At 41.5% G+C, this 17,127-nt stretch overlaps 1 protein-coding gene across 2 annotated transcripts in view; it reads right to left on the bottom strand.

Annotated features, from left to right (window-relative positions):
• adkb (adenosine kinase b) overlaps positions 1-17,127 on the bottom strand; it is a gene marked incomplete at its 5' end in the record, with an annotated part of 104,276 nt that overhangs the window by 74,862 nt on the left and 12,287 nt on the right. For both annotated transcript variants that reach the window (XM_083993761.1, XM_083993760.1), the window contains one exon: positions 13,512-13,590. In XM_083993761.1, the coding sequence (XP_083849887.1) occupies positions 13,512-13,590 (79 nt within the window). The remainder of the gene's footprint in view (positions 1-13,511; positions 13,591-17,127) is intronic.

Below are 17,127 nucleotides of genomic sequence, written 5' to 3'. Positions count from 1 at the left end.
AGTGCATAATACAGTGTGTTAATTTTCACTGTTATTATGCTAGCAGTTAGCATGCAAGAAATCACTCCTCTGTTGTGTTCCAACAGGAAGTAATACTTGCATCAACATACGTCAATCAACCTGATGACTTGGAATACCGCCGCCGATTAAACTCCTCAAGAAGAAAACAAATTATCTTTCCAAAGATTTACTACTCGGGCTTTGTTTTCCTGTAGCTGTCTTGCCACCATCTGCAATGTGATTACATTTTTTCAGCTGTGAAGAGCTCCTTTGTTTCCCTTATGCATTGCTTCATAGGATAAAAAAAAGAAAAAGAAAATCATAGTGGCAGTGGAACATGGTGTCTCTTTAGTGTTGTTGTAATTCCTGTTGGTTGCAGATAGAGGTCAATACAAGTCATAGATTACTTAATGCCCCTTTAATAACTTTTTGATGGAGGAGGTAATGCTTCTAAAGACCAGCAGCATTTCCACTTAGTGACATTTACAGCTGAAGTACCTGAAAGACCCTTGAGACAGAAACTGTGAAACTGCGATATTCCACTTATCATTCACGCTGCTGCTTTAAGAGCATGCTTTCAAGAGCGCAGATTTAATTTCTTTACATGTTTACCTTTGCATCATCCCTGCCTACCCCTCCCCTGTAGCATTTCCCTCCTCGTTTCCTTCCCAGGAGACAAAGCAGGCAGACAGCTCTAATAAACAGTGGCGTGAAGCCTTACAGTGACGGCGTATGCCGAGGCAACCGATGTGATCAATTATCGAGTGGCCGATTCTCTTTAATTAGAGGGTTTAAGTATTGAGTTAGCCCGGGTGGGAAGCTGAGAAGCAGCATGTAAACCAACCTCATTACACTGCAGTGATTCACCTCCAAGGAGCTGTGATCCACGCAGTGTTTACACCATACATTTGTTTCTGTGGTAACATATCGAGTGGAGGAATGGCTCAGTGACAGACCCAGTTTTTTTCCCCTCCTCTTCTCCACTCTCTCTCTCCATTTTCTTTCTTTCACTCTCCCTCCCACTCGCTGCTGAAGAGGCTGTCACACTGGTTTGCCTTTTGTTGTGGAGAGTCTAGAGAGGTAGCACAATGTGTCCTAGTTAAAGCAGTGCCCCATCTGCCCGGCATAATTAGACAATTATGCTGGAAGGATCCGTCATTAATTCCTTTGTGGTGGCCAATTTCGCACCACAAAGAGATCTCAGGTTTAGTTTTTCTTTGCACATCTCTGTTCATTTACCCTGGCCACTGTTATCATCCTTGAGTATTGATACTATGGCAACTTGGGGCAGGAAAATATTCTCCTGCCAATATTGACTGGTTTGTACAATTGTAGTGAAAAAGCCAAGGGGGATATTGGCTGCTGTCTTGCTCTGAATAAAAACAAGCAGCTAGAAAACAGTGGAGTGAAAACACAAGCAGACACACAACAAACAACCATAGTTAATGTATTGAGGTTAATGAAATATGCATTATGTGGAATGATCGTTGTGGGGTGTCGAGACAAATCTGAGCGGGAGAACCTTCACATCAATTTTCAAAAGCCAGCCTGACCTACTAAAACACCACCAATTAAATCGGAAATCTACATTCTTCTAATTAATATACCTTCATTATATCCATGTCATGTAATGAGGAGTAATGAAATACAAAATAAACAGATTCAAACGTCTGCTTTATGGGGTCACGTCTGCTCTCTTGACAGTGTCAGTGCCACCTAATTTAGTCCTGATAACAAGCAAATGTTTCTATTATTTCATGGCCACAAAACACTCGTGTGTGATTGGCTGGGAGGTGCCTGCTCAAACTGAATTACAGCAATCCCTATGTAACAGCTGGAAATCTCAATGTTTCACAATGTCGATCATTAACAACTTTTCTCTGCCCTTGAGAAACTGCTGGATATGATTATGATATTTTTACTTACTAAAGTACCAAAACAGTAGCATTAACACTAGCGTGCACAGCATTAATGCTGCACATGCTTAGCACTTAACATGCTAATTTTCCCACACATTAGCATAACATGTTGTATTAACAATGGTATATCACATGCCGACATCAATGCTAGCAAAGATTACATGATTAGCATTTAATGTGCATACAGTTAGCTGACTCTAAAGTTGGTTATGCCGAAGTGGAAATTTGAGTAGCTTGTGATAGGTGAAAACAAAATCCCTATGATTTATAAATCAGTTCATTTCATACAAGTGACTAAACCACTGTGACTAAAAGGTTCATTCATTATCTACTAACAGGTGACATTGACATGATTATGAAACATCATCTTCAGACACTGCCAGACTGTAAAACTGATGCGTAGTGCACTCAAATGGAATAAAAAGGTAAAGAATTCATGCACACGTTTGTCAACAACAGCAAAAAAGCATCCCATTATGCAACAGAAGGCTACTGCTGGATGTGCTGCCACGCTACATCTGTCAGTGATATTCGAAATCTCAACTTCCTGCATGTTAATTATGTACAGAGGAGTGTATGGGTGAAGGGAGGGGGGGGGGTGACATCAAGCACAACTTCAACCCTGTATTCAGCTAACTAGCCATTATCCTTAATCACATGGGACTGGCTGACTGACTGAAGTTTCACCTCAGCCTTTTGTCTGCTGCCGTGGTGGAGGAACCTGCTGCTTGTAAAAAAGTACAATTTGTAAACTCCTTATCAAACATATGTGTAGTCACATTAACTGTTTCACAGTTCCACTGAGTAACTCAGCTTGACAGAGACATGTGGGAAGATGTCTTACAATGTAACTCAAATCTGATTAGAGCGGTGATCTAATCAGCCATGAATTCATCTGTGAAGACAAGCAGGCAAAGAGAAAATCACCGCAGAGAATTCTGTATAATTATCAAAAATCTCACAGCGGTACATTAAAATTCTAATTACGACATATTATCTTAATTGCTAAGGAGATGCAAATCAAAACAAGGTTAACGCTGCTCCCTTAACATGCAGGAGAACATGTGGTGGGAACCTCTTCAATATTCACTGAATCAGCTTGACTTGTTCGACATGAGAGGCTGTCATTTTGTAATGCTTCCCCCTCTTAGGGGCGATAATCCTAGCTGAGAGCACAAGCAGCAGTGGCGCAGTCGTGCAACAATAACACAGAACAAACATCTAATTGCTGTGCATTCATTTCCTTTTATTGTATCAAACAAAGCTGGTGACAGCTCATCACAAGCCCATTAACAATGACTAACTCGACGACTTACAGCAAAACTTGCAGTCCGAAAAACCATGTACCTCCGAAATGTCAACACTTCAGGAAGTCAGGAAAACAGACTTGCCTGCAGCTTAGTGACAATGCACTTTTTTAGATAATCTAAAACCCCAAAGGGGAGGCTTGCCTTGTAATCCTTCGACTTATCGGGGAACAAAATAAAATCATAAAACCTGGAGATAGTCAATTCTCACACTCGGTCAGAAGTGGTGCAAGAGAAACAACCATGTATAATGTGAAACAAATACAGAAAAACAGAGAAAAAAGTTCTCAGGGAACTGTAAGTCCCATGGTACACAACAAATTGCTTGCCATAAATTGTACCTGACAGGTGCACACTGTAACTCTGCAGACATAAGACAGCCGGATGACAGCAGGCACAAGGGGTAATGGTGACAGGAGAAGAACATGCCATTGAACATGGATTTATGAGCGGGTCCGGGCTGAGGCGATCCATCAATAGAGTCACAAAGCATCAAACATGGTCACATTTAGGTGTTTTTCAAAAGATGTCACCTCTCAAAAACATGTGCAGAAATGAGCAATATGCTGCTTTTTTAGCAGAGGAGAAACCCATTGCCACCCACAAAGGCGATTTCCAGACTCTTAATTGGAGTAGTTATGCTTTGATAGAGAGCTCCCATTTCTCCGGAGGTTCTCGCAGTGGGCTAATTACAGTATGCGGCAGCTTTAAACTAACTACAGCCATTTCTGAAACATCAGATTCCTGACAGAAAATAATAAACTAGAGGTGCCCTGTGTTTTCGCTAAAAGATATTGGAGTTTCTCTACCAATTGGCTTTGGGGACGGCGGTTACCCACATACTGTAAATTGAGTTTCTCTTTCTCACTTTCTCCCACAAACACACACACATACTGTGCAAACACTTTCACAGACACACAGTCCTTCCCGAGCTGGACAGAAATAAATGGAGACCCCAGGAGTTCCCTTTGGCCCCGGCCCTAGCAGTCTATAACAGAGCCGACAGCTCCGATCACTCCTGAGAAAGCAAAAGCTGCTCGGGGATCGCTTTACAATTCTCAGGGGCTCGAATAACCTGATCTTGAACTGATCCCGTGCACTGATCCTTTGGTATTGGGTTAGGAACGTGTGAAGGGGCCTGTTGAATGAGCTCGCTGGATATCAACATCCTCACTCCGTGTTGCTCCAGCCCGGCAGATTGTTTGACTTGATTAGTCTCTGCCCGAGTGTTAGACTACCCTACGCCAAGCCCTCCAGACACCGGTATCAATGTGTCAGAGGGAAAAGTGCTCTCCCAAGTCTCAAGGTGGAGCCCATTACCCTGAGTGAGAGCACTGTAAGTTAATAGGATTTGCTCCCGATCAAGAGACTGAGCTATTTCCTGAGGCTGTTACAGGCCGAAGCACAAAAATAAATGTTCTTTTATTCAACACTATTAAGCGCCCACCCTCCAAAAAAAGAAAAAAACCCTTTCACCGACCCACCTCCACCACCACCACCACCACCACCGCCACCAACTACTCTGACCCCACCCCTCTTTTTTCTCCATGTTGGGATATCTGTTATTACTGCAAAAGGTGGTGCTCTCCATCTTTTTTTTCTGTTGTTTTTTTCCCCCTCCTCTTTTCCCAAGCAGCCAGTAAAAGTAAAAGGTTGGCACTTTTTGTCTAAAGGAGCCATTTGTTCAGGTGAAAATGAAACTTGCATGGTAAGCAGAGCCAAGCCTGCGGTTGGACAGGGGCATAAGGGGATTCCAGATTAATCATATGGACTGTACACCATGAGGATATTCATTGAGGAGTAATTGCCAAGGGGCTTTATGTAATGTATTCTCCCCATGAGGTAAAACCTTGTAGCAGTGAGAAAGGATAACAGAGTAAGAGGATCATATAAAAATGTTTGCTGCTCCAACCTTTAACTCAGAGCTTAACCCTGACCTCGGATAGTAATTACAGAGTTAATTGCCAACTGATCTGAGGAGGAAGCTCCATCCAGCTCTACTGCAGATGTCAAACGGGCTTAAAAGCCTCCATCTGAGGTGCAACGGCTCATGGATTGTCTTAAATAATTTAAAAGGACAACTAGCAGCTTAGAATCAAGAGACGGGTGGGGGGGAGAAACTTGATACATGATAGTATCACAATATTTTGTTTAGCAATATTGTATCGATTCAGAGACATCAAGTATTGATCTTTAATGATTAAATCTATGTAAACATTAAACGATTTGGTAACTACAATACTGCTTTTTAGGTCTGTGTTGGCAAGTCTGTAAAGTCAAATGAAGTCGGTCCCATATTACATGAATAAAAATAACTGGAGCAAGTTTTAAGTTTTGCATCAAGGTATTGAAATTGCAATGTATCACGATATGTTATTGCAATTCTCAGAATATCGAAAAATAGCAATAATAACGTATTGTGACTTTAGTATCGTAATAATATTGTAGGCTTCTGGCAATTTCCACTCCCAGTCAACTGGGGTTTGGTGTTTAAGTGCATCAGGACTAGACATACATTATATAATAACAACGTCCCGTTTGGAAGTGTTTCTCAGACTGAAAGTAATTATTACATTCAAAATCAATATACTATGTGTTGATTTTTGTTTTGTTGCTAAAGTTCATAAATTGGGCATTTTAGTCTACAAAATGGAAGAAAATAGTGATCACAGTTTCCTAAGCTAATGACTTCACATCACATCTTTTGCCAGTCCAAACTCAATGTTTTTCATTTTACAAAGCTCTGAAAAGCGGCAAATTCTCCCCACATCTGAGTCTGGAATTAGACACTGTTTGACATTTTTTGCTTGATACATCACTTCAATTTTCTTTTCACTGGCTAATCAATTACTCTGAATCCAATCGTTTCAGCACTAAATCATATCATAATGGAATCACATCTCGTCATTGTTTTACAGAGTACAGTTATCCAAATGATCGATTCACAGAGAAATGTAACTAAAAGCTAATGAAATTAGTTATTGAAGTTTTTGTTTGACACAGGAAATATTAATTTGGTTATTTTGTGTGTGATTTTACATAAAGTCTATATTGCCATATACGTCAATGTCATCAAAGTCTGAAAATATATCATGGAGTGGATTTTCACCAGCAAAGAGTGATAATTAAAGGGATAGTTCACCCAAAATTGAAATTTCATTATCTACTCACCCTCATGTCGACTAAGGGCTAGGAGAAGTTTCAGAGTCCTCCGTGGCTTCTCTGAGTTACAGGGGTCTCGGCGTAGCAGGGCATGTCCATATAACGGTTGCAAATGGATACCAACTGTCTTCGTAACAAAAAGACACACCAAAAAACATCCAAATACATCCATGCTGCTCGTATAAACTTCTCCCAGCCCTTAGTCGACATGAGGGTGAGTAGATAATGATGAGTGAAATTTCAATTTTGGGTGAACTATCCCTTTTAATGTCAGTGTTCATCATTTTCCAGTGGATATGAGATTAAATGAGGATTTTGTGTCACTGTTATTTTAGAGAGTAATGTAACAGTGTAAATTCGTGATCAAAGTTTCCATATCATACAAAAAAAAATCTGAATCAAAGTTAATATAATTATATCATAAGTGAAACATTTATGATATATACTTAGAGAGTATGAAAATATTGTGATCACTGTAATGAAATCTGAGTTCAGCCATGTCCCTCACTGCTAACTGACACCACAGTATCCTCCTTTGGTGTGTATGACAACACACAACTTTGGTTTTGACAAGTCACAATAGGAAATAAAGCACATTAGACTGTATAATAAGTCTGACAGTCTGAGAAAAAAAACAGACAGTTTTCTTCTGGATTTGTTTAAAACCTTAAGAGAGAATAGAACTGGTGCATTTCTCCACAGATCTGAGCACAGCTCACTCAGGAAACCTGAATGTCTTCAGTGAGTCAAATAGTTAAGTTGAGCCGGTGCTGCCATAAACCCGGTGGGAGAGCTTGGAATAATCTAGGCGATGTTAATGATGCAATTTATATGTGAGGGGACCGGTGTTTGGCAGGCTCTTTCCGTCTGAGCGGGCTGCACAACCCAGCGAGCTCCCAGCACCCCCTGCTAGATGGAGGGGGTGGAGTAGGAGGAGGATGTCAGAGCCCATGTGAAAAGAGGGAGCGAGCGAAGCACTGATAAGAGCCATTACTATTAGTGTCTGTCTGTCACCTGCTGTGCGTCATCCAGCCTTCTCTCTTTCTCCACATGCGCCCCCATCCCCATCGCTCCATCCCTATCCCTTTTCCTGCGGCACATCACTTCAAATTTGCACTCACCTACACATTTTCCATCCTGTCACAGACATACTCAGATGGCTTTAAAACTGAGCCAAGCTGCACTCTGCAAAACTACTGCGAGCTTTGTTTCAAAACAGTTGTGAATTAGTGGAGGTGCAGACAGCTGCCAGCATTTATTCGATAAACAAAAATCGCTATAGATGAATAACTGAATTGGCACAAGGGGACGCAATATTCTAGACATACCGTTTCTCAGTTTTTCCAAGCAAACACAAAGCCTAATTTGGTATTTCATTTATTACTTGGCACAATACTACGGCTCCTTAAACTTATGAACTCGGGAGAAATGAACAGTAATTGCAGGCTGTTCTTTATTTTCTTAAAACCTTTTTAACCAAAATATTTAAAGCTGTTTTTCTCAGTTGCTATGCAACACTTCAACCGCAAGAGTGGGAGCATGCTGAGAATGTGCCAAATAAATACTACTGCCACAGACATTCTGCGGGGAAATATGAGAGAGGGGCATCGTTCAGTAATCATATGAAAATGTAGAACAGTTGTGTAAAATGCACAATCATCCTTTCATTCATCAGTTACTTGACCTGTGTCAGTGGATGATTCCAACCAACAGTTCGTTTAATGAACCATTGTTTACAGTCTGAAAGGCTCTCAGACCATTACACAGCCATGTGAGCACATTTTTTTTTCATTGCCTGTGAACCAAATATCCTAAGTGCTTGCTTTTAACTGCAGAATGCAGCGACGTGGCGGGCGTACCAAGTGTCCTGTGCAAAATATCATTCTGTAATTTGACATGAGAATGCTGCCAGATATGTAGACTACTGTCTGTTTCACAAGTCCTTTCAGATTTCACTCAGAGCTCGCCTGGAGCCCGAGTAACTGTACAACAGCCAAGCAAAAAAAAAAAAAAAAAAAAAAAGCAAGCAAGCCAATGGTGCAGCCTTTCTTCCTGAGCCTGGAACCAAGGACTTAAAGCAAGGACACGTTATGCAAGATATCACATTCAATTCCACTGCCAGCCTCTGAGGCCAGATGATACACATTGAGTGAGTCTGTCTCTCGAGCCCTCAATGTTAATCAACACTCTTTCCAATGCATACTTATGAGTTACAATCTACTCCCCATGTCTTCCCTTTGGCAGCTTAAATTAAGTCGCAAATTTGACGGCAAATTAACTTCAACAGGGACAGTAATATGTCACCTATACAGCAATCTGTGCCATTTCTCACCAGGGCAACACACGGCTTGTGTATCTGAGGGGAAAATTAAATCAAACAAATTATTTTCGAGTGAAAGTCAAATTCAAGGAAACACAAGAAAGGAGGCGTCACGCGGCGGGGGCCATCAGCTGTTAACAAATCCCTGTGATGAGAAACCCTTGCATAATCGCTCAGTCAACCTTTATCACTGTGATCACAGAGCTTGAGATTTAGTGCATGCTGGTATTAGCTGTGACGTACAGTCACAATACAGTCGAGGTGGGTGGGTGGGTGGATGGGTGGGTGGTGATGAGGGTCACATGCTCAGACTCCCTGTGTGTGTGTGTAGAGGGGAGGTGGATGTGGAACCAACAGAGAGCTCCCCACTTCATCATTGAGTAAATGGCACCACAGACGTGAGCCGCGACTTCACAGCTGCCTCATGGCGGGTGACATTGAAGCCCACGCATGAACACATCACTCATCAAAGCGAATGAGGCGTTCTTTAGCTTCCGCTGCTTGTGCCGAGGAAAACAATGGCAGCCCCCCACCTAACCACCCACCCTCCCACCGTCGCCCTCCTCAAGTGCACACTTGCACACCTGGAATGTCTAGAATGAGTGGAAATGGGAATGAAAAGGAAAGAGGGGGGAGAAAAAAATCCATTTGGTTTCATGCATCTCTCGCAAGAAGCTTAACAGACTGTGACCTTCCACTGCTTCGTAATGGGGAGGAAACGGCAAGACCCTGGTGCCATAAAAACGGCTCAGAGTGGGTGCCAACAGTGGTTCTGCAATTAACCTGTCTTAAAACAAACAAGAGGCTTTCGCTTTAACAACAGGCGCATACTTGAGAGGGTTGATTTCTGCAGCGTGCAACTCAAAGGCCCACCAGGGTTCAGGTTTTAATCGGTCATTAGCATGCTCATTTCGGCACAGCTGCGCCAAGATCTATGCAACTACAAGCTCGCTCAATGTGATCAAAAACCAAAACCAGAGCAGCCGAGAGCTCGCCTGTCGATCTCAGGCGCTAAAGAGCGATCCGCCATCACAAAATGTGTCGAAAGCCCTCCGAGTCACAGACAAAGAATGTTTGTCTTAACGCTAAATCATAAAAGTGTGAGAAGAAAGTCAGAGAAAACAAAAAAAAAGGCAACAGTAAAATTACAAATGCCTTCTTTTAGCGTCGAAGCACATCCTCCTGAAAGTTCAGTCGCATAGTTTGAACACAAAAGCTCCACTCTTTCTCCTTAACTGTCCTCTTTGCTCTAAGTGGTACCAGACGTAGGCATTTCTTCATTTAGCCCATTCAAATGGAGGCAAGCTGCTGTTCTTTATTTATTTAACAAAACGAGCTGTAAAAGCCAAACATTAGGTCATGGAATATTTTCACCCCAAGAAATAAGTCAATGCCTTCAATGAGACATCAAACCCAGTTTAAGTATTCCTCTGCAAAATATGAGCTGGTGAGGACCTTTTTCGAAGTCAAGTAGTGCTGTGGGATTTTTCTGTTTTTTAAATACAACTTTCAACAGTGTGGTGCACATGCGTTTCCAATTAAGAGTTCAGAGCCAACATCCAAGTCTGGGCCCCATTCACCCCTTCCACGACTGACCAAGTCTGAGGAAATGTTAAACAGGCATCATAACCATAACAGAGACGGCAGATTTTTCAAAAGCCTTTACTTTCTAAACAATAATTAAGACATCACAGTGAATTGATGATGTAGATGGCAAACATCACACACAATCTAAATACTGAAAAGGGAACATACTCAATCATAACTTTTTGTGACACATTCACAGCTAGGGCACTTATACAAAGCAATTTCTCCCTTTGGTGAACGGGCACAAAGGCTGCTTACAGCGCAAAAGAAATAAAATATGTCAATGGCGTTGATTTGTGATGATCATAATGAGAATGCACGGTTTACACGAGGCACTCAGAGTGGGATCTACTTACCTGGCAGCAGCAATAACTCCCTATGAACCTGTCTCTGCTCAGACTTCAATCTCAGGGCCCCAAGGAGCTGTTGGAGGACTTTGATGTTCTGTCTAAATGAATTGACTGTGCTTCTTGATACAGCCCTCCAGTCAACTGACTCCCCCCACCGATTCTGTCACCTGTGATAAACACCATGCGTGCTCAGTGGTACCAAATTCCGGATCACATGCTCGGAGAGGCCACAGCTTTTTTTTTTTTTTTTTTTCCATCCCCTTCAACTTTGTAAATGACTGAAAAAAATATGATTGTGGTTTCCCGCCGCGCCCTATCTGAGCAGAAGCCCTTTGATGTGTGAGGCTGTATGTGAGCAAGCAACGCTGGGCTGGTTTTTGTTACCTCACAGCCCTGCAACATCCACTAGGTGAGCCTTTATGTCAGATGCCCCTTCAGGGCATGGTGTTTGTTAGAGCTTGGGCAAAGACAACAACCTCTAACCTACTTCTATCATTGCACTTTTTTCTCTCTCTCCTTAAGAATCAGAGCCAGAGAGCTCTGCATACAAGCTTGCAACTTCACTGACTTGATCCAAACAGATCTAAAGCTTATAGAGGAGTAGTGGTGCGCAGCTAAGGAAGTACAAATGTGTCAATACACCTACCTTGGGACTAGTAGTTTGTCATGATGTGTGCTTTGAGTTTGTATAAGTAGTGACAGGAGGCATAATGCATGGAAATTAATAAAAAGTAATGTCCCAGTGCTATAGATAGCCCTGAGTGCAACCAATCGACGACTGGCAAAACACTGCTACGGATGATTTCGATCAGAGCAGGCCAGAGACGGCGGTTAGAGGAAAACAATACTTATCCATCTAAGCTTCAGCTTGGTCAATTCTCATTTGACTAAATCCAATTACCATTGATTCTGTATCTTCTTAAAGCCAAGGTTTAGGTTCTCCTTGATAGTGCAGAAATCTTAACTGGGATGAAGCGGCAGTATTTAACCTATTACAGCCTCCGATGAAGCGGCTGGGTTTTGGAGGAAAGTACAAGTTCTACTGGCGAAGGCATTGATCCTCCCACACCCTGGGTTTTCCCAGCGTGTGCAGCGATTCCTGTGCAAAGCCTCTGAACACTTCTCTCTCTCCTCCAGCGGCGATGGTGCTCCTGAGCAAACCTGCCCTGGATCGAGCATCTCATTTAGTCACTGGGCCCTTTGATGTGGATTCAGTGCTGCAGTGCATATCATTCGTGTTTGAAGGTTCAGCTTCCACAATACAGCAGGGTTTGAAGTTTCACATATTGCAGGTGCTACAATGTGATAATCTGGGAGCCGGTTATGCATTATACATTTTTCATAAAAGAACACCATCACCTGAAAGTGAAATGTGGAAAAGTCAGCGCTTCAAGGTATATATTGACAGAAACTGTTTCTGAGACTTCTGGGTGTGGGACGAAAACACTCTTGTTATCTTGAGCATTTCAGAATCAGCTCGACATCTCCCCTCTGAAGGGGGTAAATACCCAAATAAACAGAGTAGAATAACATTTGACTGGGGTCTGCCATGGCATTATAAGACCAATTTAGTTGACTGAATGCTTCTCATGGGGCACAGAGGCCATGACGGCTCTTTTTCCGGGAAGGGCCGGCAATAAAAATCTCCTTCTCCATCTGATTTCACAAGGGAGTTGATACGCACCTTGGGGCAGTTCCTTCAATGTCTTCTTAAATAAAACATGAAAAACCCTTGTCAAGGTCTATGTCTTAACTGAAGCAGACCCATGGAGTTAAACCCATGGCTTTAGCTAGCGTAATGACAAGACAGGGGGAATAATCTGCTGAAAATTTTGAGAGTACAATTTTCAAGGTAGGGAAAAGATTCGACTTGAAAAGTGAGGCCATCGTTTTTTTTTTTTAAATCCAACTGTAACAAGCGAAGAAGATTTAAAAAGAGAAAAAATCAAGTTGGCAGTTAATGTCTGAGAGTGACTGAAGTTTATGCAAACGCCTCTGATCTTGATAATTAAAGAGTGTTTGTATGGAGGTGCACAGCTCCGCGTCTCTTTTTAAAGGATGTTTACTGTCTCCAAAGCATGGAGATGGTGGCAGCCTGAGGGCCTGCCTGCTTTCTTTTTCCTCTCTCTCTCTCTCTCTCTCTCTGTATCAATCTTGTGCTAAATACACACACGCATACACAAGCACATGTGTACAAATGCGAACTCTACACACTCCACTGACATGTACAAACAAAAACCCACACACAAGAAGGAGTCGGCGCTTTCACAAACATCAGCCTCTCAATTAGCTTCTGCACTCATTTCTCCTTGGAAGAGAATTATTTTTCAGCTGGATGCCTTTTCTTTGTTTATTGTGAGCAGACCAAAGCCTTATCAGCAGTTAATCACTGCATGTCAAATTCACAGACTTACTGCAGTCACTTCTTAAAAAAACAACAAAAAAACAGATCTAGTCAATAATCTTCTCAAGTTCAGATTGCCATTTTAGATTTCGACAATCACCAATTTCTTTTAGATGCTCAAATATGTCTACTAGCGAGGGAGAAGATCAGCATTTGTTTGATATAATTTGTTGTGACATGTTAATTGCATCTACTTGTAATTCTCTCTAATTGATGTTTGATATGTCTCAGGAAATTAGGCCAGCTAGATAACACTGCAAATATTATGAATTCTTCCCGCCTTTCTCTCTCCCTGGCAGGTCTGATGAATTCACAACACCTAAAACTGTAATGTGTCAACTTGCTGTGCAGCTATGCTCTGTATTCCCAGGGCTGCCAGGCTGACAAATCTAAGGTTACAAGCATACCGCTGTATATTCAAAACACATTCAGGCACACTGCAGAGGGCCAGAGAGGACTAACCTGAGCAATTTTCACTGAGTTCTGGGTTGAGCCACCGGCATGGTATTCAACTTTGTTCCTCTTGACAATTTCCTCGAACCTGAAATAAAGACAAGGACAAGAGTTGTTACAAAAGACAATGTCCGAGATAAAGCAAAGAGAGAATTTGACCAGACTGATAAAGGCTTAGTGTAAACACCAAATATAACCACTTGTTACACTGGCAAACAACAGGTTTCTCAACACCTGTCACATTACAACATGTGTAGGAGGAGGGATGAGAAATTATTTCACAAGCACCACGAGTTATATAATCATCTATACTGTCTATTACAAAAGGTTGCAGGCAGGCCTATAGATGGAGAGCAGTTGTGACAGAAGATAAATATCTCAACAATAACTGAATGGATTGATATGAAATTTGATATTGATGCTAAATGCATATGCTACTGTTAGCATTACAACATGCAGAACACATTAAAACACATCTACATCTGCTACAGCTTACTGTAGCATCTTATAACTAGTCTATACAATAAGTAGCATGTCATTAGTAGTACTACAGTATCATCCAAGCATGCCAGCTTTACCCTTTTGAATCCTAATCTCTTAATCCTAACATGCTAATATTACACTATCATAACAAATATGTCATTACAACAGACTATTTGCAGGGAACATATTATTTTCTGTGGCTCGAAAAGATTGTGCGCAGGAAGTCCTTATTACCAACTATGTTTAATGCATAGAAAAGCTAGTAAGCTAGCAAACTGTTGTCTTAACGAGCACAGTGGAACATCCTTAACATAAACTGAGGAGCAAAAACCAAATTAAAGCTAAAAAGCAGAGTGAGCACTGGACTAGCGTTCATTAGCAGGACACAAACACAACTCTAAATGAATGCTAATGTTGCTACATGTACAGTTGACATAATAGGATCAGCAGCACACGGTGGGAAGCAAATGCTGTATTATCAGGGTTAGAATCACAGCTGGTTTTACTCTTTGGTGTAATGAGGACATTGTTTTTGAGTTTACCCCCACAGCCCTGGAATATAAGAGATGGGATTAATTATTCATCAGTCTATATAAAACAACAATGCTTTCAAACTATTTAACTATTTCAACTAGCTATTCATGCACTTTTAATTAACTGTTAGACCAACTGCTCAGTCCCCATCACACGATATTTAGATGCTACTCTATGTGGAGTATATTTTCTATAATCAAAATGTAATTTCTACTTGTTTAAATTACCCAAATACTCTTGTAGTCTTTTATTTTGGCTTGATCTTAAGACTCCCTGTTTGGTTCTGGTTACCTCCAGGTTGAGCGAATTTGTTTGTTTGTTTTTTAAATTTATTGAGCTATAAAAGACAACATAGCAGTTATGTCAGTTCTTCAAGATAATCAACTTGAATGGGACACTTTTTTTTTTTTTTTTACTATCCTTCAAGTGTGACATGCCAGGTGAAAGTTGTTTATATAAACTGCTTGACGGAAAACAGGCAGCTATAAAAGAACCAAGCAAATGCTGGATTTTGTTAAATGGGATACGTGACCACAAATGTTGCAAGAGTTGAAGAGAGGCAGTTAGGGTCTAAATGTCAGCTTGATAAAAGCAAAAGAGTAACATTGTCGACACATGTTTGTAGTTTGCCATCCAATATTAAAGCAAGATGAGCAGTGAAAGTCATTTCTGAAGAACCTGGACTGCTTCCTCAAAGGGGTGCGGGAAATAAAAGAAACTATTCATCTTTCACTTTGTAGAGATGGACCACTATTCTTTATTTCATAAGATATGTTTTCAGGGCAATTACAAAAATAACTTTTACAATTTCCCTGTGTACAATAGTCTCATAGTCACACAACTTGTTTAGGGAGAGACCGTATCTGATTAAATGTTTGATGTCTGAACCATACAGCAAAGTTTAGAAATGACTGTAACAGACTAAACACAGCGAGTCAAGAAAACAGACATGACATTGGGGAATGGGGAGTAAACAATTGCTGAGTTTTCAAACAGAAACCACAGGAACACTCTTGGGTCTACAGTGAAATACTGAAGGCGGTTCTATCATTTTTGTATTTTCCCATCTTACTGCCATTTCAAACATCAATAGCTTCAATGCTTATGCGTAACGTGATGCAAAGCTGGGCTATGCAGTGAGATAGAGCCTTTATCTGGGGAACTGCGAACATGAATAATGCGTATTCTCCTCGTCGTTCGCACAAACAGCCTCCCAGGGGGTGGCTATATAAACGTGTCCACTCTGCTAAGGAAATTGACCTAACTGCAGTCAGGATGATTCGACACATTAGGAGGTCCTTGGCTTTTTTTCCCTCTCTCTCTCTCTGCTGTAAATTGAAGACTGTCCATTTGTAAGTGTATTTACATCAGGGGGAAAAAAATCCAATGACATGGTAAATAGTTCAAGGTGCACCATACCATTCCCACTGGCGGCGTTATGTGTAGTTCCACCCTTAAATTAACTGAGTAAGAGGGGTTGTTGAGAAAATGCTTGTGTGTAAATCCCAAGGGGCGCTGGTTATGTAAAGGCTCTGCTGCACAGTGCCAATGCATTTCCTTTTTAGGATTACAAAAACATCTCAGGGGAGGTCAAAGGTTGTACATTTAGGGTTAGAACGGCCGATTTTCAAGACTGAAGCAAGGAATGTGTTGCATCTGCTGTGAATGCACTCGCTGCAGACAAGAGTAATCTGTATGCAAAGTGCATCATGGCTTACCAACATGTCAGCCAGAGGTGTTTAATACTTGAGCACAACCTAGTTTAACTAGGCATGGCCGAATTTTGAGCGAGTGTGAAAGTAACCTTTACTGCTTCAAAGAAAGTCTGCATATCATGTCTCAAGGCAAGGGGTCTACCCAGGGCAGAATGTTCCTAATAAAGAAAAAAAACTTTCCATGCAAGTGGAAAATATGCTAACCGGGAAAAAACTCCTTCCTGAGACACCTGTTATGACTCCTTGACAAAGGAAGAATTTGAGCACTGTGGGTGTTTATAACATGAAGGCAGCCGAAGGACTCCAGAACCCATTTCAAATAGACACACAGCTACTGAGGATTTCAGCTAGGTTTTTTTTTCTTCCCTAGAAGTATTTGCTCCACCTTTCAGTGCAGACAGCATGGGGCCCTGCTCCTGGACGCCTCGAAAATCCCATCCGAAAAGGAGCAGCTGCCTCGAGACCTTTACACCCTCAAACATCATGTGATCCCATAGTAGTGACACCGTAAACGGCCCCCTTGGCCATTTAGGGAGAGAAAATCCCTTTCCATCTACTGCAGTCTAAGCTCACTCGGTGATGGGAGGGAGCAGAGAAAAAGAAATTGTTTTGAACAAAATGTCCTCAGCCAGTAACCTCTGCTTTTAAAACCCGCTGGTGTTGTTCGCTGGAAGAGCAATTCCAACTATGCCATGCATTCCTCTAATATATGGACAGCCTGTGTTATATAACATGTGCTTTTACAAGAGACTGCCCCTGACACTCTGGTTAAATACCACTCTTAACTAAAGGCACTGTGCCATTTTTCAATTTCATACCTTCCAATTTGAGACTAATAGAGGCACTTATTTATTCAGCTTAAATCAAATCATATTCAAATTAGGGGAATTAGG

Source organism: Trachurus trachurus, assembly GCF_905171665.1.
Source record: "Trachurus trachurus genome assembly, chromosome: 19".
Lineage (NCBI taxonomy): Eukaryota > Metazoa > Chordata > Actinopteri > Carangiformes > Carangidae > Trachurus > Trachurus trachurus.
The sequence above is the reverse complement of the archived record's forward strand: the minus strand, read 5'-3'. Positions and strand labels throughout refer to the sequence as shown.